The following is a 26,024-nucleotide window of genomic DNA, read 5'->3' as shown; positions in this document are numbered from 1 at the left end:
GAGATGCATTCTTCTGTTTATGGACATTTGCTGTTCTGTTAATAGATCAAATTCCATTAATGTTATCAGACAGAAATATTGGAAACAGCCGCTTGGCACAGAATGGCCAATGTTAGTCTCAAACCTCAATTTAATAACATGCGGAACAACAATTCAGTTTCTTAATAAAACGTGCTATTATAATCAATTTAAGATCAGCTCTTCTGATAAATAACTGACTTACCATGTATCATAATGGTTACTGTTTGAACAACCAGGGACCTTATAGGCTTGTGTACATGATGAATAATGTACCTAATGTAATTCATAAAGAGAACAAACTCATAAGCAATATGTCCATAATTTTCTCTTCAGACTCAAGCTCATTTCATTTATGTAAAACCGAAATTATTTCAAACTCGTTTTTCACATATGTTCTTTTGTATTGACATCAGATCCCTGTAGTGAGGATGATATTGGTGTTGGCCAATGGAGAGCTGAATATAACAGAGTCTCAATGGAGCGAGGAACCAGACCACACGGTACCACTGCTACCTTTGTATGTACTGAGCGTGGACATCTAACAAGTGACACGAAGCAATGTCTTACTGGACAATGGCGAGGAGATGCACCAACTTGTACTAAAAGTATGTCATAAAATCTGAATAACGCATCAAGACAATGTGTATGTGTTATTTGATATGTATGGATGGAATACGTAGCCTTCCGAGATTTAGGCAATGGCCGGATAGGCCTATGTTTCATAACTGAAGCAACAATAACCTTCTATGATTGACAATGATTGAACTTTTACAACTTTATGGAAACCAATCTTGGGTCATATGGAATGAGAGGAAGGAGATACTCATTATACGTAAGGTATCTAAATAACACCATGACCAGTTAATTAATTACACGGTATACTGATTCTCAAAATGTGAATATTTATACAGTATTATATATTATATTTACTCGGATAAGGACAAGGGAATCTAAGGCAAATAATTTCTACACCATATTTCCTTAAAGGTAAATCTTAATTCGTTTAATTTGATTATTTTTTTAATTGTGTTGCAAATAACGAAGGACGCCGTGTTTTTTTACTCATCTTTACTTTCTTGCAATGTATGTGATACAGATTCAGTCCGTTTTACGGAATTTCCATAATGTAAAGAAATAAAGCTGAACAGAATACGCTTCTATAAAACAAAGCACAGAGTCCTGCCGCTATAATATTATTTATTTTCTAACGTAATCAAATTGAAACATTCTTGTACATTTCAGTTCCATGTGTCCACCAAAACATACGAAATGGACGTGTTCATTATTCCACGGATAACCCAGAGCAAGTAACAGCAAGAAACGTATCTTGTAATGTGGGGTACCAAGCCACAGAAATGGAAGATTCAGTATGTGATTTCGGAAGCTGGACAACTGCTCTACCGGAATGTATCGAGAGTAAGGAATAAACACCTTGATCTACTAACTTCTGCAGCTACAGTCCAATTAGTTCCCATTGAGCACACCGGATGTAGTCCTTATTCCGATGAAAAATGTTAATTGTTATGTATCACGCAATGTACAACTACTCGTGTCACTAATCTAACTTCTTTCGTATCCCTATAGGGTTACTCCTAGTTCATTTGGAGAATGGCAAGGATTCGAGTTATTGTGTGAAAGAGGTATTTTGTTATCTCTAAAAATCTAAAAGTAATTTAAATTTATATAATAATACTCATAATTGTTCTTGACTAGTCTGAATAATAGCGTCTTTGGTGTTCTTGTGATTTGTAAGTTGATAAATTTTATACGTGTAGCATTACGTAGTATCTTCACTAAAATATGTGGCACGGTATGTCTGTACATGGTTTGCTTCACTTTACGGGGTAATCTGCTTCTATTTGTTCCCGAGAAGTGCACTACACTGTAAACAATGAAAACACGTCTATAGCTTCCAATTAGACCAAATTATGATGGTGAGCGTATTAAACCATGTAATATGTGCAAATGAATTTTATCTCAAGTATCCTGCAGTAGGGAAGAATTTTCAAATGGCCAGTTTGTTTACTATGGCCACAACAATCAACGTACTACAAACCCACATCACGGTGGTAGACTCCAGGCGGTATGTGAACCAGGAACACACTTCATTGACGGCGTAGTTTTGCATACGTCTAGGTGTTGGAATGGACAGTGGGAACAGGAAGTTCCTTCATGTGTTGGTGGTAAGGATACCTTTAACTAATAATCACTTCCTTTCTTAATCACAGTAGTCACATACTAACAATATTTGCGTTACATATTTTCGGTGGTAGGGAAACAGGGGTAATTGATATACTGCTTATAATAATAATAATAATAATAATAATAATAATAATAATAATAATAATAATAATAATAATAATAATAATAATAATAATAATAATAATAATAATAATAATAATAATAATAATAATAATAATAATAATAATAATAATAATAATAATAATAATAATAATAATAATAATAATAATAATAATAATAATAATAATAATAATAATAATAATAATAATAATAATAATAATAATAATAATAATAATAATAATAATAATAATAATAATAATAATAATAATAATAATAAAGGCTTATAAGAAAAACTACTACAGAAAGCTGTATGCACTGCTGTGCTGGAAACAACTGAACAAATAAACAACTAACCCTGGTCGAGATTTTGGCTGAAATCAGAACCATCGACAAATAAGTAGTGTTTTAATTGCTTCTTAAAAGTAGCAGCATTTTGGACTTCTTTAAGGCTGTCGACGGGTTATTCCACAATTTAGGTCCAGCCTTCGCAAACGAGCGATACCCAAACGAGGATTTAACTCGTGGCTCTATCAAAAACGTATTTCTGCTACTATCAGAGGTTATCAACATATTATAGAAATTTGGGACCCAGTCCTCTTGACAGACATAAACACAATCAATATTATTTTAAAGTACACCCTCTCCTTGATTTTTAACCAATGAAGATCATGGAATAGATCAGTCACATGATCATATCTACTTCTACCATATATCATTCTTGCAGCAAAACTTTGAACAGATTGGAGTTGATCATGTAAATGTTGGTTGATACCAAAATAAAGTGAGTTACAGAAATTATCAATATTCGAAATAACCATGGATTGGACAATAGTGCTTAACTCAGACTTAGTAAGGTAGAACCGCATTTTAGAAATATATCTTAGATTCTGAAAGCACCTGGATTTAAGTGAACAGATTTTATGCCGAAAAGACATGGTATCGTCAAAATTAATACCAATGTTTCGAACAATTTGGTCAAAACGTACACAATCAAAAGTGTTAAGAATAACAACCTTCATATGGATGAGTTTTAGTAAAGGATGGGGACCAAAAACAATTATTTGGGTCTTGCCAGGGTTGAGTTGCAAATAATATTTCCGCGTTGAATACAACCAAAAGAGGATTGCAGAGAGTCAACCAAAACTGATCCTTGATTATGGTGCCTAAAGTGATTATAAACCTGATGATCATCTGCGAAACAATGAATATTAAAACCCATTCTAGAAACTTCAGCGTAAAGTGAACGAATATAGATGTTAAATAAGACCGGACCCAAAACAGATCCCTTTGGCACACCAAACTTAATTGTAATCTGATCAGTAGAACAGCCCCTTATTCTAACTCTTTGAGATCTGCCGACAATAAAACTTTTAAACCAGTTTAGGGCAATACCAGTCATACCTATTTTATTAGATACACACACACACACACACACACACGCACACACACACACATATATATATATATATATATATATATATATGTATATATATATATATATATATATATATATATATATATATATATATATATAACGAAAATCCACGTTTACTCCAAAAGAAAATATTATAAGAGAAAACCAGAGAAATAAGATATATTAAAAACCCATGCTAGAAACTTCAGCGTAAAGTTTCATTCCTAGATGTTCTGGTCAAGTTGGATGGCAATTCCTTAACCACTTCGGTCTATTATAAGCCCACTGATATTCATATGTATTTACACTTTAATAGTTTTCACCCAAATAATCTCAAGAGTTCTATTGTTTACAGCCAATGCCTTAGATTTAAACGCATTTGCTCCAACCCATGTGATTTTAAACACCAGGTATCCATATTAACTGGTTATTTCTTGAACGTCGGATACCCCCTTCACTTAATTAGACAGGGTATTTCCAGGGCCGACAAGTTGAGCCGTGAGTCTAAAAGTCCCAACACACGCATTCCGTTAGTTACCAGTTACAACCCCCTCATCAAATCTTTCATTCGCTCCATCAAACAGGAATTTGCTGTATTTCAAGACGATCAGTCTGTAGGAGAATCGTTTAAGGTACCCCCCATGCCAGCATTTCGTCAATCCCCCAACCTTAAATTTCTTCTCACTTCCTCCAGACTCCCCCGCTCAGTTTCCACCTCCGCAGGCAATTTTCCTTGCGGTAAACCTAGATGCCAAATATGCCCCCATATTACCCCAGGCACCGTGGTCAAGATTCCCAATGTTGACTTTAGTCTTAGACCCCCTTCCCTCTCTTGTGATTCTATTAATGTTATTTACATTTTCTATTGTGTACTTTGCAAAGAGGGCAATTATGTAGGTGAAACAGGCTCCCGATTCCGCTTTCGTTTTAATAATCACAAAAAATCTGTTCGTGATAATTTTGCAGGATTCCCAGTGTCCGAACATTTCAATCTTCATGATCATTCTCTAAAAACCTAAAATGTATTTTAATTGCCTCGAACTTCAAATCAACTACTGAACGTAAACGTAAAGAAATCGATTGGATCTTTCGTATTAAGTCTCACATCACCGGCCTCAACAAAGACTTGGGACCCCTTAACAACTACCAGTTCTACAAGCATATGTAATCCGTTCTTTGCTCCTTAATCCGCTTCCTGTATAGTCATGGTTTATTTGGTTTTAATTCCATCATTGCAACTTACACTTATCTAGCGTCATACTTTCATTGTGTCACATTTTGTACTTCTCATTCGACTGCCAAGTATTGCTGACGAAGGTCCGAGGGGGACCGAAAATTCCAATATATTTTCTAAAACTTACTCCTTATTTGTCAATTATGAGTCATATCTTATTTCTCTGTTTTTCTAATAATAAATAAATATATATATATATATATATATATATATATATATTTATATATATATATATATATATATATATATATATATATATATATATATACAAGAAAAAAAAAACATACATCATGAAAGGATACTTGATACTCGATTGGTATTAACTTACATCATGAAAGGACACTTGATACTTGATAAGCATTAACATACATCATGATTTCAAACCAATGGACCACATTGCTGGCAATCAGTAATGAAATAGCACCATTTACTTCTATCATTATGAAAGCTGGAATATGGGTGTTTATAAAGGTATCTTTTTATTAATTATTTTTAATAAATAAGTTGAAACAATTTATCAGATGCTCAACATGGCATGCTTGTGATTAATAAAGACAAAGTACTGGAAAATTTTGGGCTGGTACTGTTACGAGGGCCCATTGTAGCCTAACGCTAGTTACTGCTAGTGAGGAACCTAATGTTATATGATAAAAAGTATTTAAAATTGCCTACGTGATAAATCAGTATTTGAGAAATTAGGTCGGGTTACCGTGTCAGAATGTTATAATACACGATTGTTCTGGTATATTCCTTATGATGACACGCTGGTCTTGGGTTAACGTCGCTTTACGTGAAATCGCGTGTAAGCTGTGCAATCTTCGTGGATTCTCTGGAACGTACGCGAGATATGCAAAGGACTTCCAAGAATAGAGAAACTGGGTCAGGTGTATCGAGTAAGATCTAGATGATTCTTGACATGGCGAATCGTATAAAAGCCCGCCCAGATCGGAGAGTTTCTCATTTTCTGTACGAATACAAGCGACGACACATATTATACCATTCTACTATATATCGTCAGTGCTCAACTACCAGTAGTTTCTGAGGGATTGAGATATCGATACTAAGATTGATTCTACACTTCCACTCAGAAGTTTGAAGAGGACTTTGCTGTGAAACTATAGTTTTTCAGTCTTTATTTCGGAGAAGGTGAAGAATTTCTGTCTCCGTTGAGGAAGTTCGTTACGCCAGGAGTTAGTGGCTATAAAGCTGATTTTGGACTGACTCTGGTAATATTTAGTCGGCGAGAAGTTCGACTTGTGCTTCACTCTATTGTGGCTGGAAGTCCGTCATCTATTTTGGAGCATCGCCGGAAAGAAGGTGACTGCTGTTTCTGGGATCGCGAGAAACTTCGTCGAGGACCAGTGAATTTTGCGGTACAACGGACCGAGAATCGTCGTCATCGAGGTCGTGGCCGCTGTGGGATATCGCCGTTGGAAGAGACCAGCGTGTTTTAAAGTGTATCCTATCTTGTTAAGTTTGTGAGTAATTTTCTATATATTTGTAATTACCACTTGTGGTTGTTGAATCAAACTCCATTGTTCAATATAGTTTACGTTCTCATTTAAAATCTCTAGACTCGTCAATATGTCTGTGTTCCTTACGGAAACGAACCCAGGCTTGTGTCTCGTTAAAATTAATTATCGAGACCTCTCGCATTCCAACGTAACAAAATTGGGGGCCTATCCGGGAAAGGTTTACAACATTTGTGACCTATCCGTTTGAAAGGTTTACAACATTTGTGACCTATCCGTTTGAGAGGTTTACAACATTTGTGACCTATCCGTTTGAAGGAATTCATTTGTGAGAATAATTGTTTTGCAAATTGTCTAGAGAGAAAACGTGAGAGAACATGGAGTTCGAGCCAGAGGAATTTCTCAAAGATGTTATTTGGGAAAAATTTGATGGCCTAAAGAAGCCAGATTTGATGGCATTAGCCAAATCTTATAGCTTAGGCGTAAAGCAAGCAACGAGGAAACAAGTTGTAAAGAATGGGTTGATCGATGTATTAGTTGACGAGGAAATTCTCGATGAGTCATGTTTGGGTAAAAAAGGGTGAAATTGTGACTGAAATCGGCGGTGACGCCGTTCAGCTGAAACAGTTAGAAATTGAAATGGAAAAAATCAAACTAGAGCAAGAAATCAGATTAGAACAGCAAAAGCAAGAGCGAGAAATCAGATTAGAACAGCAAAAGCTGGAGCAAGAAGTCAGATTGGAGCTGGAACTAAAACGGCTCGAATCTGAAACACACCTAAAGGAATTAGAAATTCAGTATAAATCAAAGTATAAATCAGAATCTGACTCATCACCCTCCTCGTCAGCTCATCGATCACCACCATATTTTGATGCCTCGAGATACATAAAATTGGTGCCGAAATTTACCGAAATAGAGGTAGATAAATATTTTCGACACTTTGAGAAAGTGGCTGCGAATATGAAGTGGCCGAAAGAGGTGTGGACGCTGCTTTTACAGAGTAGTTTTGTTGGGAAAGCACGGGAAGTGTATTCGGCTCTCCCTATGGAAAAGAGTGAAAACTACGATGAAGTGAAGCAGGCGATCCTCAAAGCCTATGAGCTGGTGCCAGAGGCATACCGACAGAAATTTAGGGGGGCTAGAAAAATGATAATCAGACACATGTAGAATTTGCCAGAATAAAGGAGCAAATGTTTGATAGGTGGCTCCACTCTAAGGATGTAGGGGAAAATTTGGTCAAATTACGACAATTGTTCCTGATTGAGGAATTTAAAAGATGTATCCACCCCGACATCAAAACTCATATTGATGGGAGAATGATTGACACCTTGCATGCTGCGGCAGCGAAAGCAGATGACTATGCTCTGACCCACAAACTGAGCCCAAATAAGTTTTACCAGGCTAGGGGCCAGAAACCCAAAATAAACACAGAGGTAAAAGGGACACCCGATTCAAAGGGAAACAGCGGCAAATGGAATTCTGGGGGCACGAAACCACCAAGTGGGAGTGGATTCAAAAAGCAAGTTACTTGCTATAATTGTAACAAACCTGGTCATCTCATGTCACAATGTTATCTGCTACAAAATCAAAATTCTCAAAGAAAACAGGAGGGATTCTCAAAAGCACCCCCTAATACAGTTGGATATGTTGCCTCACAGAGGAATTCGAATCGAATTGACAAAGAAATCCAAAAGAAGGAATTTGATAAAAATCAAGTGAATAAGGTATTCCAACCATTCATTATGGAGGGTAGCATATCAATTAGTGATGATTTTTCGCCCCAACAAATTAAGATTTTAAGGGACACAGGTTGTTCACAGTCGCTCATTTTAGAAGAAACGTTGCCCTTTGGTGAACAGAGTTCGACTGGAATGTGTGCATTAATCCATGGGATAAAGATGGAGATTATCAGTGTTCCCTTACACAGAGTAAACCTAGAGTGTGGTTTGGTGTCCGGCCAAGTGCTGGTTGGTGTTATGTCGGAATTGCCGATAAAAGGTGTTTCCATGATGCTTGGAAATGACCTGGCAGGGGATAAGGTTCTCCCTAACCCCATTGTTACATATATGCCCTCTAATGTTAGTAGCCACGAGGAAGATGAAATATCCTGCGTGTGTAATGACTAGGGCAATGAGTAAAAAGGCAGTCTCGGAAGTGGAGGAGTCTGAGAGCTGTCAGGGTGATGTCTTCAATTTGGAAGACACATTTTTTAAGGTGTTGAATGACACAGAAAGTAGTTCGGGAGATAACCAAAAGGTAGAAAAAGAAGATCCTTTGAGTCGCAACAAATTGATTTTAGAACAAAGTCGAGACCCTGAACTAATAGATTTAGTTAAAGGGGCAGTGACCCCACAAGAAGCGGAGGATAACCCTGTCTGCTTCTACAAACAAAATGGCGTGGTGATGAGAAAATGGCGACCGCTAGATGCGCCTGCAGATGAGGAATGGCAAGTGGTACACCAAATTGTTGTACCCAAGGTGTACCACAGTGACATCATGAGCATGGCCCATGATAGTCCAATGGCAGGACATTTAGGCGTCAGGAAAACCTGTGATAGAATTCAAAAACATTTTTGGTGGCCCAAAATTAGGAGTGATGTGGCTGATTACTGTAGGTCGTGCCATACATGTCAGGTGGTTGGGAAGCCCAACCAGAAAATACCGCCTGCACCTTTGAAACCAATCCCTGCTTTTGATGAGCCTTTTAGCAGAGTCATTATAGATTGCGTTGGTCCTCTCCCTAAAACGAAATCAGGCAATCAATATGTCCTAACCATCATGTGTACATCGACCCGCTTTCCTGAAGCTATTCCGCTGAGGAATATTAAGGCAACTACAGTTGTGAAGGCCTTGACAAAGTTCTTCACTCTGGTTGGCCTTCCAAAAAGTATTCAGTCTGATCAAGGATCTAATTTCACCTCCGGATTGTTTCAGCAGGTTATGTATCAATTAGGGATAGACCAGCACCTTTCAAGTGCGTATCATCCGGAATCACAGGGTGCTCTAGAGAGATTCCACCAAACCCTAAAAAATATGATCAGGACGTACTGCCTTGAATTCCAGAAAGACTGGGATGAGGGCGTACACTTGTTGTTGTTGCTGCTAGAGAAGCAGTGCAAGAAACGCTGGGATTTAGCCCATTTGAGCTAGTGTTCGGACATACAGTCCGTGGTCCGTTAAAACACCTAAAAGAAAAATGGCTCAGTGAAGCATCTACCACTAATTTGTTGGACTATGTATCAAACTTTAAGCATAGGCTTAATAGGGCAAACGAAATAGCCAGACAAAATTTGGAACAAGGTCAAGCCAAAATGAAACAATGGTATGACAAAAATGCAAAGAATAGAGTGTTCCAACCAGGAGATAAAGTTTTGGTATTATTTCCAATTCAAGGCCAACCATTACAAGCTAGAAATTTTGGCCCATATGAAGTTGAGTCGAAGATGGGTGATGTAGATTATGTGGTCAAGACACCAGGTAGGCGTAAGGGTAGACAATTGTGTCATATTAATATGTTAAAGAAGTACATAGAGAGAAACGATGATAGTGTGCCAAAGCCTATCTGCTCTTCAACGCATGCTGATGTCACCCAAGGTACGAATGTTGAACCTGATGTGACGAGTGACACAAATGCCGGAATTAAAAACAAAGAGTATAGTATAAAACTACAAAACTCTGATGTGCTTGGAAATTTGGAGCAAAAGTTTTCCCACTTATCTGGCACGCAGCAAATTGAAATGACAGAATTGGTAAAATATTATCAGAATATCTTTCCCGACACACCATCGAGAACAAACGCTGCGTTTCATGACATTGATGTTGGTGACACCACGCCCATCAAACAACATCCGTACCGTGGGAATCCATTGAAAATGGAACATCTCAAGAAAGAGATAAATTATATGTTAGATAATGATATAATAGAGCCAAGTAGTAGTGAATGGAGTTCACCGTGTATTCTGATACCGAAACCAGATGGTACATATAGACTTGTGGCAGATATGAGAGCAGTCAATGGAAAATCAAAGACTGACTCATGTCCCATACCTAGAATTGATGATTGCATTGACAAAATTGGAAATGCTAAATTTGTGAGTAAATTCGACCTTCTGAAAGGGTACTGGCAAGTTCCGCTCACTGAGCATGCTAAAGAGATCATTGCATTTTTTACACCATTTGGCTTATATCAATACAAAGTTATGCCTTTCGGATTAAAGAATGCTCCTGCAACATTTCAAAGGATGGTTAATCAAATTGTAATGGAAATAGATGGTTGTGAAGCCTATGTCGATGACTTGATTGTATACAGTCAAACATGGGAGCAACACATGAGTCAACTTCGACAGTTGTTTCAGAAACTGTCTAAGGCGAAGTTGACTGTTAATTTGACGAAGAGTGAGTTTTGTCATGCCTCAGTGACTTACTTAGGACATGTCGTAGGTCAAGGTCAAGTCAAACCACTGAAGGCCAAAGTGGAGGCAATAGAGCAATATCCAGCACCTACAAACAAGAAGGCTCTTATGAGATTCTTGGGTATGGTCGGATATTATAGGAAGTTCTGTCCGAACTTCTCGGACATTGCTAGCCCATTGACGGACTTATTAAAGAAGAATGTTACATTCCGTTGGACGGATGAATGTGAACGTGCCTTCCACAAGATTAAGTCAATCCTCATGGGTTCACCAATACTTGCCGCACCCAACTTTCATAAGCAATTCAAATTGGCTGTCGATACTAGTGACATAGGATGTGGCAGTGTTGTATTGCAAGAGGGCGAGGATCAAGTTGACCACCCAATATGCTATTATTCAAAGAAGTTTGATAAGCACCAGAGAAATTATTCAACTATTAAAAAGGAATGTCTTGCACTCTTGTTATCACTGCAACATTTTGATGTATATTTGCATACTACTGTCTACCCTGTGCTTGTGTTCACTGATCATAATCCTCTCACTTTCATACATAGAATGAAGAATAAGAATCAAAGATTAATGAGATGGAGTTTAACTTTACAAGAGTACAATCTTGATGTGAGACACATAAAAGGAAAAGACAATGTGATGGCAGATGCTTTGTCCAGATTCACATAAATTTATTGTATATATGACAACACAAGGATAATGTCACTAAACATTTGTTTAAAGAACACTCAGAATTATTTATTATGCATAACTTAAATGTTGTTTGATAAATGTTTAACGAAAATTTGTTCAAGTGTAACAAAGTTCATATTTTATGATAGAAAATTTGTTTGTTGATAAGATATAGTAGAATGTAAGAAATTAAAAAGTTTTCATTACATTCAAACTTTCCTTTAAGGGGGAGGGTGTTACGAGGGCCCATTGTAGCCTAACGCTAGTTACTGCTAGTGAGGAACCTAATGTTATATGATAGAAAGTATTTAAAATTGCCTACGTGATAAATCAGTTTTTGAGAAATTAGGTCGGGTTACCGTGTCAGAATGTTATAATACACGATTGTTCTGGTATATTCCTTATGATGACACGCTGGTCTCGGGTTAACGTCGCTTTACGTGAAATCGCGTGTAAGCTGTGCAATCTTCGTGGATTCTCTGGAACGTACGCGAGATATGCAAAGGACTTCCAAGAATAGAGAAACTGGGTCAGGTGTATCGAGTAAGATCTAGATGATTCTTGACATGGCGAATCGTATAAAAGCCCGCCCAGATCGGAGAGTTTCTCATTTTCTGTACGAATACAAGCGACGACACATATTATACCATTCTACTATATATCGTCAGTGCTCAACTACCAGTAGTTTCTGAGGGATTGAGATATCGATACTAAGATTGATTCTACACTTCCACTCAGAAGTTTGAAGAGGACTTTGCTGTGAAACTATAGTTTTTCAGTCTTTATTTCGCAGAAGGTGAAGAATTTCTGTCTCCGTTGAGGAAGTTCGTTACGCCAGGAGTTAGTGGCTATAAAGCTGATTTTGGACTGACTCTGGTAATATTTCGGCGAGAAGTTCGACTTGTGCTTCACTCTATTGTGGCTGGAAGTCCGTCTTCTATTTTGGAGCATCGCCGGAAAGAAGGTGACTGCTGTTTCTGGGATCGCGAGAAACTTCGTCGAGGACCAGTGAATTTTGCGGTACAACGGACCGAGAATCGTCGTCATCGAGGTCGTGGCCGCTGTGGGATATCGCCGTTGGAAGAGACCAGCGTGTTTTAAAGTGTATCCTATCTTGTTAAGTTTGTGAGTAATTTTCTATATATTTGTAATTACCACTTGTTGTTGTTGGATCAAACTCCATTGTTCAATATTGTTTACGTTCTCATTTAAAATCTCTAGACTCGTCAATTTGTCTGTGTTCCTTACGGAAACGAACCCAGGCTTGTGTCTCGTTAAAATTAATTATCGAGACCTCTCGCATTCCAACGTAACAGTACTTATAAATAAGTATGGACATGTTTAAGATAAAGTGATCTTTTGACTTATAAGATATTAATATTACATATTATTCCATATGTGTTAGTGTTTATATCAGCAATGTAAATGGCTAAGAGATCAAATTATTTTGCAATTTGAAATGTGTGCACATAATGTTATACATAATGTTAAACATTATGTACACACAATTGTTATTAAGAAACTTTTCTTGTAGCATATAATATGTGGTCGTCAAAATATGATTTGGTTCCAAATTCAAATGGCAGCTTTACTAATTGTATATATATATATATATATATATATATATATATATATATATATATATATATATATATATAAATATATATATATATATATATATATATATATATATATATATATATATTTGTGGTTGGCAAACTATGTTTTTGTTCCAAATTGTATTTGCAAGTTTTCTCTTTGTACCAACTGATAGTAGCGATCAACAGTTTACAGAGCGTGTAAACCACTATCATTCGATGGTTTGATAAAATAAGATGTATCTTTTTTTCATAAACCGACTGCCATCTTCCGTTCTTAGTTTTCTCGTCCAAGTTTTCAATTAGCCCTGTAGTAATTACCTATGTGTCTTGCTCAGTTATCCAAATGCAAAGAAAACGTCCCAAGGAAGCTTTACTATGGAAAAAACGAAGGGATCTTGATTATAAAATACATTAGAAAGGAACTTTGCTCAGTCATGTTACATTTAATTGCTGTTGTATGGAATATATTTTTGAATATCTATTTACGGATTCTCGATTTTCAGATCCATGCCCTCCCTTGGTGAACCATCCAGATAACCTGGCAATTACTTATAGTGTAGGAGTTGATGGTTCTCATTACCCGCATTCCACCCTGGCAACATTTCATCGTGTGGAAGAAGGTTTCGTCCTTGAAAATGTTAATGAAGAGCAACGTACATGCAGAAGAGGAGAGTGGAGAGGACCAAATACATACCCACGTTGTACAATAGGTATGTGGGCATATGCATGTGTACATTGCCGTTCTGAGATTTATACACATGTAACTCGTCTAATGTCAGATATAACAGTTTTGATGTTTCGCAAATAAAGAAGCAAATGTGCAGTAATGTTATTCTTTACCCTATACATTGTGTGTAAGTCCCATCTGCGTATTGGCCACTTTCTGACGATACTGTGTACGCTAATGCTCCCATATAATGTGCTTGGTAGCAGACGTTACAGCATACACGTTCATATTAACGAAGGCGATGTGTTTATATTACATCTTTGTTCGGCAATGTAGTTTGTAGCGCATGGGGAGTATGCGTTTAATCGGTGTAAACAACATGACATTGTGTTGGTTATACTAGCACGTGCTGTGCATGGTAGCAGACGTTGTTATAACATACAAATATACACGGAAGGTATACGTAGGCTCAGTACAGTGTTCTTTTATATATATAACAGCTGGCCCTACACCGCGTATTGTAGTTCGTAGAGTGTGTTTAATCGGTGACACATTATGCTCGAGTCTATAATATTAAAAGTGAGAGACAGCCATCCCTCCATATTTATTTGTATGTTTCATCACAGTATCACAAGTAAAGGGAAACGATTAACAAGTTTAATAAATACTTTTACATTCACGGTCACAAATTAAAGGCTGAGGCTCAGCAAAAACAAAACAGCAAAAAGCAACAACTCGTATGTAATTAACACTAGTGACTCACCAGTTCTAGTTAAGATATAAACAGAGGAAAACCAAATTATATGAAAGTACATATAGGCATACATTCTTTTTATTTTAATTTAAAAAATGAAGTGATTGATTTGAATAATAAACATATTGAATACGAAATTTACGATAAGTACAAGTCAAACTATAACATATCAAATACGAAATATGAGATGAATTAACACAAATTTCATGGACAGTTTATTGCTTTTTTACTCCTTTTAGCTATTTGTGAAGTGAGGTTGGTGGATACTGGATATTTACACTACATGAACGACACTGTAATTACAAGACCACCACGTCATGGTGACAGGGTAACTGTCACGTGTAATGATGGGTTCAATATTTCTGATGTAATCGAGAATGTTACGTGCGTGAATGGAGTCTGGAACCACGTTTTACCAACTTGTGTTGAAGGTAATCCTCTCCTTACTGCTCAAAGGCAAGCAAGAAGTTCAAGAAACTGTAATTGTCATGATTTGTCAAATCTAATCTAGGTCACATTGGAATAAACTAGAATCACTCCCAATGTGCCACTTATCGCCTGTAAGATAAATGTAAAGATATGAATGAAAAGTATTTGGAATTAATAACCAAAGAAAAAAGACAGAAAGAAGGAAGATGGTCGTAAAATGTGTTAATATACCCCCCGCCCCCTCCAAAATGAAAGAATGAATAAAATGAGCTAAGAAGAAGCTTTCCCCCATTATATCCCTTAAGACATTGAAGCTTGAGCACGGCCCACTACGCTCTCCCATTATATCCCTAAAGACATTGAAGCTTGACCACAGCCCACTACGCTCTCCCATTACATCCCTAAAGACATTGAAGCTTGACCAAAGCCCACTACGCTCTCCCGTTATATCTTAAAGACATTGAAGCTTGACCACAGCCCACTACGCTCTCCCATTATATCCCTAAAGACATTGAAGCTTGACCACAGCCCACTACGCTCTCCCATTATATCCCTAAAGACATTGAAGCTTGATCACAGCCCACTATGCGACCCCCTTTTACAGGTGCTTATTTTATCACAAATGAATACTTCTTAATTGTAGCAAAACGAGGTAGGGCGAAGGGGCAGAACACCAGTGTTTTTGAGGGCTATTCCTCACAAGAATATTAATTTATGTGTTGATTGGACAAAGTAGGACGTTGGAAAATGTAAAATGTCGAATTTCTACTTAGTTTTCCAAAATTGTAACTATTTCCCCCCCCCCCGATTTTGTATACTTATTTGAATATTAATCACGTCTTGAATTGTTGAAATATAATATCGAAATATCGTTAGCGTCTCGAAATTTTGATTATTATATCCTGATTATGACTATTTCCTCAAAATTTTGACTTTACAGCAATTTTCTAACAATTTGTGCCAAAAAAATATCAACTTTCAATACAAAATTTGGCATTGTTTTTAAGAATATGTCGATTTCATAAGCTTTCCTTACAGTTATCTGTTGTTGATTTGTTGATCATTCTGTCACAAACTTTCCACTGTACGTACACAATTACGTTCCATCCCAAGGAGGCGAAGTGAGGAAGGGGGGTGGTTGGGGTGGGGGGTGGGGAACATTTGGCAAACGCATGGACCTTAATCTGTGGCATGAAAGTTTTACTTTCTTCTTATTTCTTTTGTAGTGTATCTTTTCTGCCTCGTTTGGTTCACTTTGTACGTGTTTAGTGCTCATAACCAGCGATCTCTTCGGAAGTTAATTATACAATGAATGTAAAGCCTTCAGGTTAGAGTTTGAAGATGAAACCATAACGATTGCAGACCGCCTTTAAGTAAAACATCATTTATTGGCTTGCAGAAGTAGCAGTAAATTCCGTCTGCAGGTTTCGAAAAGTTCCTGTCGATATCTCTAAATTTAACCACTTCTATTGGTTAAATATAATAAGTACATTGAATAAATATAATTAAATGTACAAGATTCGAATTTAAGGGGTTTAAAATTTATTTAAAAAAAGTAATGTAACTTTCTTAACGTCATCATCAGCAAAATGTCTTGCGGTGAGCAGCGTGGACTACTTGACGATATTTTATGACGGTGCATCCTCTAGTGAAAACGAGTTCGATCCTGGTACGGAGCTTGAAGTTACATGCCGAGATGAATTGATCCCCGACAGAACCGAATCTTCTTTTTGTCGAAACGGACAGTGGTCTCCGAGCATTCCAAGGTGTTGAAGCGTAGGTAAGCCTTCATTTGTTATACTATTGTAATATTGTTGCGAGCCCGCTCCTCCGATAGTGATACTTTATCGGGACTCGCGATAGAAAGGTACTGGGATATCTTGATGCCGTATTTATGCTTCTTCAGGAGATGTCTCGAACGGAAGAAAACAATGACTTCACACAAAAAACAATTTGACGAGATAGGATTTGATTATTGATTCGGTATAATTTCTTCTCTGTCGATTCTCTTTACAAATAAAACTAAATTACAATGATTTGACTTGACTTGACTCCGTCAATTAAACAATTAGGAGTGATGAACTTTCGGCGGAGTGATAAATTTGCTGACCAAGTGATAAAACTTTCGGCCCCCTTTTACTTTTATACCTTACTTCCATAAAATCTCACTGCGCACAATCAGTAGGCAGCCAATAACCTGACCATCCTGTATTAACTTAACGATATAAAAATAAGTGCGCTGGCACTGATCTGCCCTGATTGGTTGGGAGTTTGGAAGTCCATCCCCTTTCTATGGAAACTTCCATACCACGTGAGAGAACCTTCTCGAATGTTCCACAGACATAATGGAATCTATTTTGGGAAAAAGGCCCTGTACCAAGATTCAATAAGATAGTTAAAAACTTCTCGTGGGAAAACTGAATCCATGACCTAGATAAATACATAAGAGGCCTGTAAGGTGTCTCGATGGAGTGTTTCGGTAACATCAAAGAGATGGTATCACTATTTCATAACACTATAGAAGGTACAGTTTAAATGTCATAAAGCAGTAATGACCACAAAATAATATTAAACTAGGGAGATGTAAGTAAAGCATCATTTATTGTCTTGCAGAAGTAACATTCAATACTCTTCAGGGTCCGAAAAATTCCTGACGATGTTTTTAAATTTAACCACTTCTATGAGGGTTTGATCCACGGTAAATACTTAGAATAAATATAATTAAATGTACAAGATTCGAGTTCATAGTTTGTTTATATTCACCTTTGTGCCACATCGTGGAGACAAAATCACACAAGACCAAGTCTCTCAGGTGAACTTCGTTTTACCCTATAATTACATTATGCTTTAGTCAAGCAATTATGTAAGGAGGCTACTTGTAATCATTCTTCTGTAAGTTCTAAACGTTTGGCTATCTGACATATGATACTGAAACTAGGAATTTGAGAAACCGAGATTGTAAGACCAGCACATGAATCATAAATAATCGACGCGACTTTTTCGAAAGTTGCTTGCCTAATGAATTAAATGCTCACGTAAAAATATCCATATCCATCACGATAATAAAATGTATGCGTAACTGTTACACTGAGGTACTTGGTAATTCGTTTTAATATTAAAACGACTAAGGATCTATGAAGAAACGGCAGAAAACATAGTCTACAGCTACTGTATTATTGTCGATTTTTCTGAGTTTTGCGTTGATACTAAATTAGCGATATTAACATTAAACATTTAAATACTACAATCTGCAGAGTTTCCAATCAGTTGTGTCCTCATCTAACCATTGAGGTTGTATAACCGCATATGAATATGTTAACCATCATTAATATTTCACCATCACTTCCCGGCAGCGATTATAACTCGATCAAACAGAATATGATTGTTTAAGCTCATTGTTGAATACACTTATTGCTACACCACATTTTCAGGTATTGTCGATAATACCAATGTTCACGTATATTTCCATAGAAAACTGCCAACCAGTACTTGAAGAAGAAGGCAGAGAAATAATATATTTTGATGATCGGTCATACGTCCACGGATCAAACCTGACAGTTTCATGCGACAACGACACTGTTCTTATAGGAAGTATGACATCAAGATGTGGTAATGGTACTTGGAATCCTCCCGTGGGAAAATGTCTTGTTAATGGTGAGAAACGTTGAATGTGTACTAAGAAAACTACTTGTCAGTAATACGATTAACATTTAATGCATCCACCCACTTACATATAATATGCTATAATATGCTTTCCTTATCGTAATAACATAAAACACTATGGCGTAATCTATGCATCACAAAGTAAAAACTACCAGAAAATTCAGAAAGTTTGTTCATTGTTCGGAGCATTAAAAGCAACTGCAAATTCATGTATATACATAGCTCGTCGTTGCGTACTTGCCATAATTTGACAACGTATTTCATGTGTGTTGAACCTTTTATTGTCATTTGCAGTTGCAAAAAATAAGAGAGCATATCAAGGAATGGATGCGTACAGAGACAGTGGAGCCGACCTGGCAGTAAATGGCCTAACAGTTGAAAATGGAAGATGTTCACAAACACGTGAGTATAGCGGTGAAGTTAATTTGGAGATTCATTTTTTTTCTTGATTTGCAAGACGCATAGGCCAACTATTGAGATTAAAAAAAAAAACACAAATGTGGAGTGGTTAGAGCCCGACCTGGTAGGGAAAATTTGTGACAAGCTTGAAGGAGTATACGGTAGTTAAGTCATATCCAACATATTGTCTGGCCTGTTCCTATTGTAACGGAAATGTATCCAAATTGTTATTGTAATATTCGTTTTAGGAATGAGCGTTCCCTCAGTTCTACCCGTCGATGGCCTTTCTCTAAAAATATGTGTAGAGCTTTTGCGAGTTACAGGTGGGGACAGCCAATGAAAATCGTACCCCTGTTTGTTTATAAACCTTGCTGAATCAGCACCCGAATTGTGAGATGTTTCCCCTTATTAGTGGTAGCGCAGATTGTTTTATTAGTTTTAGCTCACCACGCTCACTAGGTATTCCGAGATTGGCCCCTGACAGAGAGAGAACTGAGAGAACCGCCTATTTTCTGTAAGTTGCTACCACCTCACTGGTATATTTGTTCTATCACACGATTATGTGCTTGGCATGACTTCTAGGTTTTATTGTTTGTCTTTGGAAAGATTAAATCGGGTATCTTTGGGGTCACGGGGGATATTGTTCGTACACCTAGGGAATTCTAAGAAAGCTATCGTTGCGCTAAGTGCATTTAAGTAACAAGAAACTAGGGTGTATTTTTAAGACATCATATTTGTTGTCACTATCTATAGGGGGTTCGATAATTGTAATTTCGACTTTACTAGGAGGCTCACAAACGCTATTCCATGTGTTTCATGTGGGCGTTTGTCTTGTATATATCTTTTATGTTTTCTTAATCAAAGCAAGTAGTGAGAAAGACTAGTGTCAACAAACGCTAGTATTATCCTTCATCTGTAAATACATTTACCCACGTACTGGTTCGTTTGTGATCTCGAAAACAGATGTTTTATTTAGTAATCTAAACTGGTTAAGTCTTTACGCCTGTTGTTAAGTGAGTCCCAACAAAATATCTTGTATGCCTCCACGAGTTAGTGTAACTGCGTAAGTGCGTAACTGCGTAAGTGCGTAACTGCGTAAGTGCGTAACTGCGTAAGTGCGCAACTGCGTAAGTGCGTAAGTGCGTAACTGCGTAAGTGCGTAGTTGCGTAACTGTGTAACTACCTAACTGTGTAACTTCCTAAGTGCGTAACTGTGTTACCGCTTAAGTGTACAGACAATTCCTGTACCTTGACTGCTTATCAAAGTCTCCGTAAAGTCTGTCAATGCCATAATCTGTGGTAAATCCATATGCCAGTGAATCAAAGATCGCCATAATAAATCAATAAATAAGAGATCAACCAGTTATCAACCTCTTCTCCGATTTTTGTCTTGATATGTGTTCTGGTCAACGTTACACTATCATTGGGATAGGCGGGAATACAGTAATTTAGTGGTGTCTAACATAATGCCTGGCCTGTTCCTTGCATTGGGATAGGCGCGTATGCAGCAGTTTAGTGTTGTCTAACATGAGGCCTGGTCTGATCCTTGCATTTAGGATAGGCGGGGATACAGTGAAGCGTCATAACTCTTTGATAGTTTCACCAATGTGGGTAAATATGAACGATCTTTTCAAGGGGCTGTAGAAATATACAATAGTATGACTGCATTGTGTAAATAAAAACTGGTCCTGTTGCATATTGGCATACATAATTATCATAAAATATCATAAAACTTGGAAGTTATTGAAATCTTTGCTTACTCAAATTTTGAACAGTATAGCTATTGCAATACAAACTATTCCTATAATTCCACCAAGCCTAATATTTTTTTATGAAAAGACTTCATACATTCGTAACTATGGGTACAGATGTTAAGAACAATACCTGTTGCTCTATATGCAACATGTAATAATCTAAATTAATTCCTAACAAACGGTTTTACGTATTTGTAAATGTTTACGGTGTTATTTGTTACTACATGTAACAAAAGTAGATGATTGAATATCCCCCCCCCCCCCTTCACACAAACACATAACATAATTGATGTAAATATTCAGAGTTTACATACGATTTCCAGAAGCAAACAAAAAATAATTGTATCAACATTTTCACAATAAATCAGAATTAATTCATATTATTTAAATTAATATCTCTATTTTTGAAGTACAGACTACTGGAATTGCTCTAGAACGTTAATAAAGACACTGTAGTAAATGTCACAATACACTGTATCAATCATTTGATCAAACTAACATTAAAATACAACTGTGTTCCATTGCTATAACGGCATGTAAAAATTGCTACATTGATTTTCCTTTTTGTTTTCTTTTGTTACAGAAACAACAAATCAGTGGTGGTTTGTCGACTTGGGAGCAAATTTTGCCGTGAGAGAAATACAAATTTATCACCATGGTAACTAATTTACTTCACTCTTCTTTCATCTGTCTCCAAACATATGCACTCCAATCTACTTAGACTATAAAAACTACTAACATTCTTGCACTGCGCCCCCAATTATCCTCTACGGGTCGCTCTCCACTTCCTTCCAATATACTATTCCAACGCGTGTTCTGGCCTGGATTTCATCTATTTCGCAGCGTTTCGCAATTGTTTGAAGAAGTCGCAATATTCCCAGAACTTCTTCTTTTTTTCACCTACTACAACCACTCGGTTTAAATTTTGGCGTTTTATTAACATGTCTTTTTCTCCCGGTTACGCAGCGTTTCTCTATTACGTCTGTGTAGGTACCAGTTACACTAAGGCGTAAATTTGTAACTCCCCGCACTGGGAGTAGAACATTCCGTGTAGGGTTTCCCATTCCTGAAAATCTGGAAAAAGTTGTTGATTTATGGTACACCTACCCCAAGTAGTCCCCGGCGTGAACGTTTTACCACGGTGTACGTTCACTGATCGCTCATTTTTAAAAAGTTATTTTTATAGCAATCAGAGTTTCATTTATTGTTGCAATAGTCACGCCCTGTTTCGCGTGCTAGCTACGCCAATTAGCCAAGCGAACTAAGTCTTCACAAGTGCTCTAAGGAATGTTAGTACTTACCGTATTCAGAGCACCGGGATTGGAATTTTCCCGGGATATATTTAGGTAACCTATACCGCTTTCAAAACGTTGCGAGCGCATATTACTAATAATAGGCCTAATAATAAGTATCCTTGATGCTAGCTAATACGGGGCTAGCGGTGAACCCGAGTGAGACTAGTAAGTTAAGCTACTGGTCTATGTACAGCAGAGGAGAGCTCTTCTCGTCCTGACTTATGGGTACACTCGTGCCATGTAAGGCTTCGGAACATCGGGTAAGTATACCGGCCATTACTGCAGTGTCCAGTTGTTCTGGTGTATCATTAACGATACATAATCGCAAACTTGGATATAATGTTTTCCTTCATATGTTCTTGCCATACCTAAGATGTAATCTGAAGAATGCAGCATAGATCAAGTGTGCACAATCTTGCGTTTTTGGCCGGGAAGGACCTGTGTGTTTTTTTCAAGTGTGACATCATGTCCGAGAATTGGGAGAATTTCGACTTTTGACGTCAAAACATTCAGTCCCAAATGAGCAGCTCCGGCCCTCACCGTCCTACAAACTAGCTCCGGAGAGAGACGAAGAGCTCAGACAGGCTGCCTGCAGCTTGGTCTCATCTCTGTCAGTCGCACAATGGAGTTTAAGTCAACCAGGCATTGAAGTGAAGGGAAGGTCTATCACTAATAAGAGCAAAAGCAATCTCCTCCACCTAAAACAGAGATCAATTAGTTACAGCTATTAGGGTCAGGAACCCATTTCCCCAACATGAGTTGGCAGACAGTACGCGAAGACCGAAAACGTCTCCGGACCTGAGCTCGTGTAGTAGCTATTACACTTAATTGTATATTATGTACAAGATGTATGTTCCAGCAATTATATCTTCATATTCATTGTTATGCGTCATAGGGCGTCACACTGTAACACTTATTCTCACTTACGTCAGTCATCGTCAACAGTCGTCATATTATTTGTTTTCTTTACCTTGATCCCTTCGAGCCACACATAACCCAGTAGCGCTATGTATAAAGGGTGAACCGTAAAGGGCTATTGAGTGCAAACATGTTATCATCAGTTTTAGGCTAGGTAGTAAAGTGCACGTGCACCCACAGGTACAGGGTGTGTTAGTGCAAGGTGTTATAACACATATAATATTAATGATCCTGTTTTGCATGCTTGCGACCAAGGTTTAGCCTAGGTGCCGCGTCCGATGAACTCCGATTTAATGCAGCATTAACAATTTTAACCCGATTCACCATAAATTATTCACAAAAAACTGAAATAACTGTAAACTTCGCAACACCATACGCGTTCGGTTTGTGGTAATTTTAATTACAGAAACGCGGTCATCCGGTAGCAGCTTCAAGACACAGTTATTGAGCCCAATATGACCGACAACACCCGATATTAAAAGCTAGTACAGTAACTGCTGGTGCCACCTGTAACACATGTTATCGCGTTACGAACACAAAATAGTAATTACTGAGGCACGGTTATGGGACATGAACAGTAGTTGCTGTACCATCCAGTTAGTGCGAGTTTATTAATACGCGATTCTACAATAAGTAGTATCGTTTCGTTTTATGCCGTAAGCCTTCAGTATACACGAACATGGCCTTTCTTCGTTCTCGGCATGACGAATTGGTTTAATATAAGAATAGTTTTAAACTGGAGGTAAGCGGTACCGTACCTTCTTTACTTCATCTCGTAGACTTTCTCACCTTCATAGACTTCTTGCCCAGTCGCACAGTTCTTAGTCTTAGATGGGAATAAGTTAACAGTCTTGCAGAAGTTACAATGCCACCAGTAATACATGTTACCGTGTTACGAACACAAAATAGTAATACTGATGCACGGTTGTGGGACATGTATACGGTAGTAGCTGTACCAGCTATGAGTACCGGCTACCTACATCTATGCATAACGACATGACAATATAAATTAATTCTCAGCATAGTGATTAATTTCTGGCAAATATGAATATCGAAAAGGTTGTCAATCATTTTGTCTTTTCGCTGCAGATAAATGGTAACAGAACGAGAGTGATATATTCTATAGATAAATATACCTTCGAATACAAAGTGTAGGACTTCAAATATCACATATCTATGAAAGTCGTCAATGCAACTGCAATAACATATCAGATACATTTCTTTATAGTTACAACAAGACGGTAACCCTCTCCAGAGTACCATATTTATTAATTATATGTTGAGTGAAATCATCCAATTTGACTATTTCATATAATTATTATTACAATGCCGATGTACCCTTCTAACCTCATTATGAAACGTATACTTACATCTTAGTTTCCTATCATGGTTGCCTGTCGGATAACATGTAAATACATGACTATTGGTGGGCAATAAATTCATTTAAAGATCATGCCTTCCCTCATTACACTTGAGACTGTTCTTGAAGTAATAACACTCCTTGGTAAAATGTGTATATAGCTGTTGCATAAAATCTGAAGACTGTTCATGAAGTAAATTTACTCCCCAATGTGCCTACAGCTGCTACATAAAAATCTGTATTGAATAACTTGCCGGGTTAACTCTTTAAGTTGTAATGTAAAATGCATGTACTCTGTGTAAAGAGAATATAATTATGCCGTAAACACCGCCAGCTGGTTAAATTTGATCATTTTGTTTAGTTTGATCAGATGATAGACAGGTTATTGTTCACAATAAGCCCTTATTTTGTACGATTTGCAGATATCTCTCAGTTACATATGGACATTTCACCGACAACTTCATTAACAATTAGTCAATCTGGCCAGTTTGTATTGGTAACCCCGATGGATGAGGTCACCATCAGTTGCAGGAATCGACTAAACATTGCACAGTTAAGTGGGGATACACGAATAAGAAAGGACGGCGAAGATACACATGGAGAACGATCCGATGACACTTCTGTCTTTCGTCTTGTAATTATAAACCCTACAGCAGAAGATAATGGAATATACACCTGTTTGAGTAGTGGATTGAGTCATTCAATAAGCGTCACATTTGAAGGTAAGTGTTGAAGGCCTATTATATGTACAACATCTGCAGCTTTTTCAAATGAAAAAAAAAGTAATCCATCTTCAACAGTATAGTTAACCGTCGAAAATAAAGCATGATTATATCTTCCCAATATGGTACTAAACCAAGAAAAAGTCATCGGCTTCTTGAAAATACCAACTGCTGTCAATAAGCAAAGAATTTTACGTAGCCAAGTTGACGAAACGTTAATCCAAACAAGTTTATTTTCAATATGGCACACATTAATTTCAAAAGAATGGTGGTGCTATTTTTAATAAAAAATGCATTGTATTACAAATCTGCAAAAGCCGTAATAAGCTCAATTTGTCTTTCCAACATTTTAGGGATAGCAATTTAGAGCAAATTAGAGTGTACTGTTATAGAAAAGCCTATTCTGCATTTCCAAAAAAATACAAAAAGCCTTTTGATATAATATTAACTCCCGATTTGCTATCGAGCCGATCCGGTAAAATGACTGAACTAGGTCTGTGTCGCACACTAAACCCACAAACCACTGTTATCATGCTAACGTTTTTATAATTCTTAACAACTTAAACTGTTCGAGTTATGATCGTTACCTTGGGATGTATAGAAGAGGTACATACCCACATAAAATGTTACAAGACAAAGGTATCATTGTTCTTAAATCTTGTGGATTGCATGTAGTATAGACAAAGTGCTGTAGGCATTATGGAATGTCATCTACTGTTTGATTTCAATTCATGGTAATGATATTGTACCAATATCATTGTAAATACAATTAAAAGTTATTTCTATATATCTAAAATATATTGCAATTCTTGTTCACGGAACACATCCTAACTAACGATATGTCTTATAAGTTCTCAGGCTGTTACACTGTATAATTGACAACAAATATGGTAGTGCTACCTTGATACTAGTAATATAGTAAAAAAT

The 26,024-nt window shown here is 37.2% G+C and overlaps 2 protein-coding genes across 14 annotated transcripts in view; both read left to right on the top strand.

Moving 5' to 3' along the window:
- Positions 1-26,024, top strand: part of LOC139964060 (sushi, von Willebrand factor type A, EGF and pentraxin domain-containing protein 1-like) — a 495,975-nt gene that overhangs the window by 33,233 nt on the left and 436,718 nt on the right. The window lies entirely within an intron of this gene.
- Positions 103-18,595, top strand: LOC139964044 (complement factor H-like). The gene is made up of 8 exons (XM_071965365.1): positions 103-111; positions 435-538; positions 1,606-1,661; positions 2,004-2,204; positions 13,640-13,846; positions 14,797-14,988; positions 16,572-16,766; positions 18,458-18,595. Exons 1-7 carry the CDS (start codon positions 103-105, stop codon positions 16,757-16,759), a joined length of 957 nt encoding a protein of 318 aa, XP_071821466.1. The 3' UTR covers positions 16,760-16,766; positions 18,458-18,595.

This window comes from Apostichopus japonicus, chromosome 22, assembly GCF_037975245.1.
Source record: "Apostichopus japonicus isolate 1M-3 chromosome 22, ASM3797524v1, whole genome shotgun sequence".
Taxonomy (NCBI): Eukaryota; Metazoa; Echinodermata; class Holothuroidea; order Aspidochirotida; family Stichopodidae; genus Apostichopus; species Apostichopus japonicus.
The sequence above is the reverse complement of the archived record's forward strand: the minus strand, read 5'-3'. Positions and strand labels throughout refer to the sequence as shown.

Excerpts from the sequence above, each read along its gene's own strand:
- LOC139964044 (XM_071965365.1), top strand. Across the intron at positions 539-1,605 it reads ACGGTACCACTGCTACCTTT|GGTTACTCCTAGTTCATTTG; the intron begins GTATGTACTGAG and ends GTATCCCTATAG. Across the intron at positions 2,205-13,639 it reads AGTTCCTTCATGTGTTGGTG|ATCCATGCCCTCCCTTGGTG; the intron begins GTAAGGATACCT and ends CTCGATTTTCAG.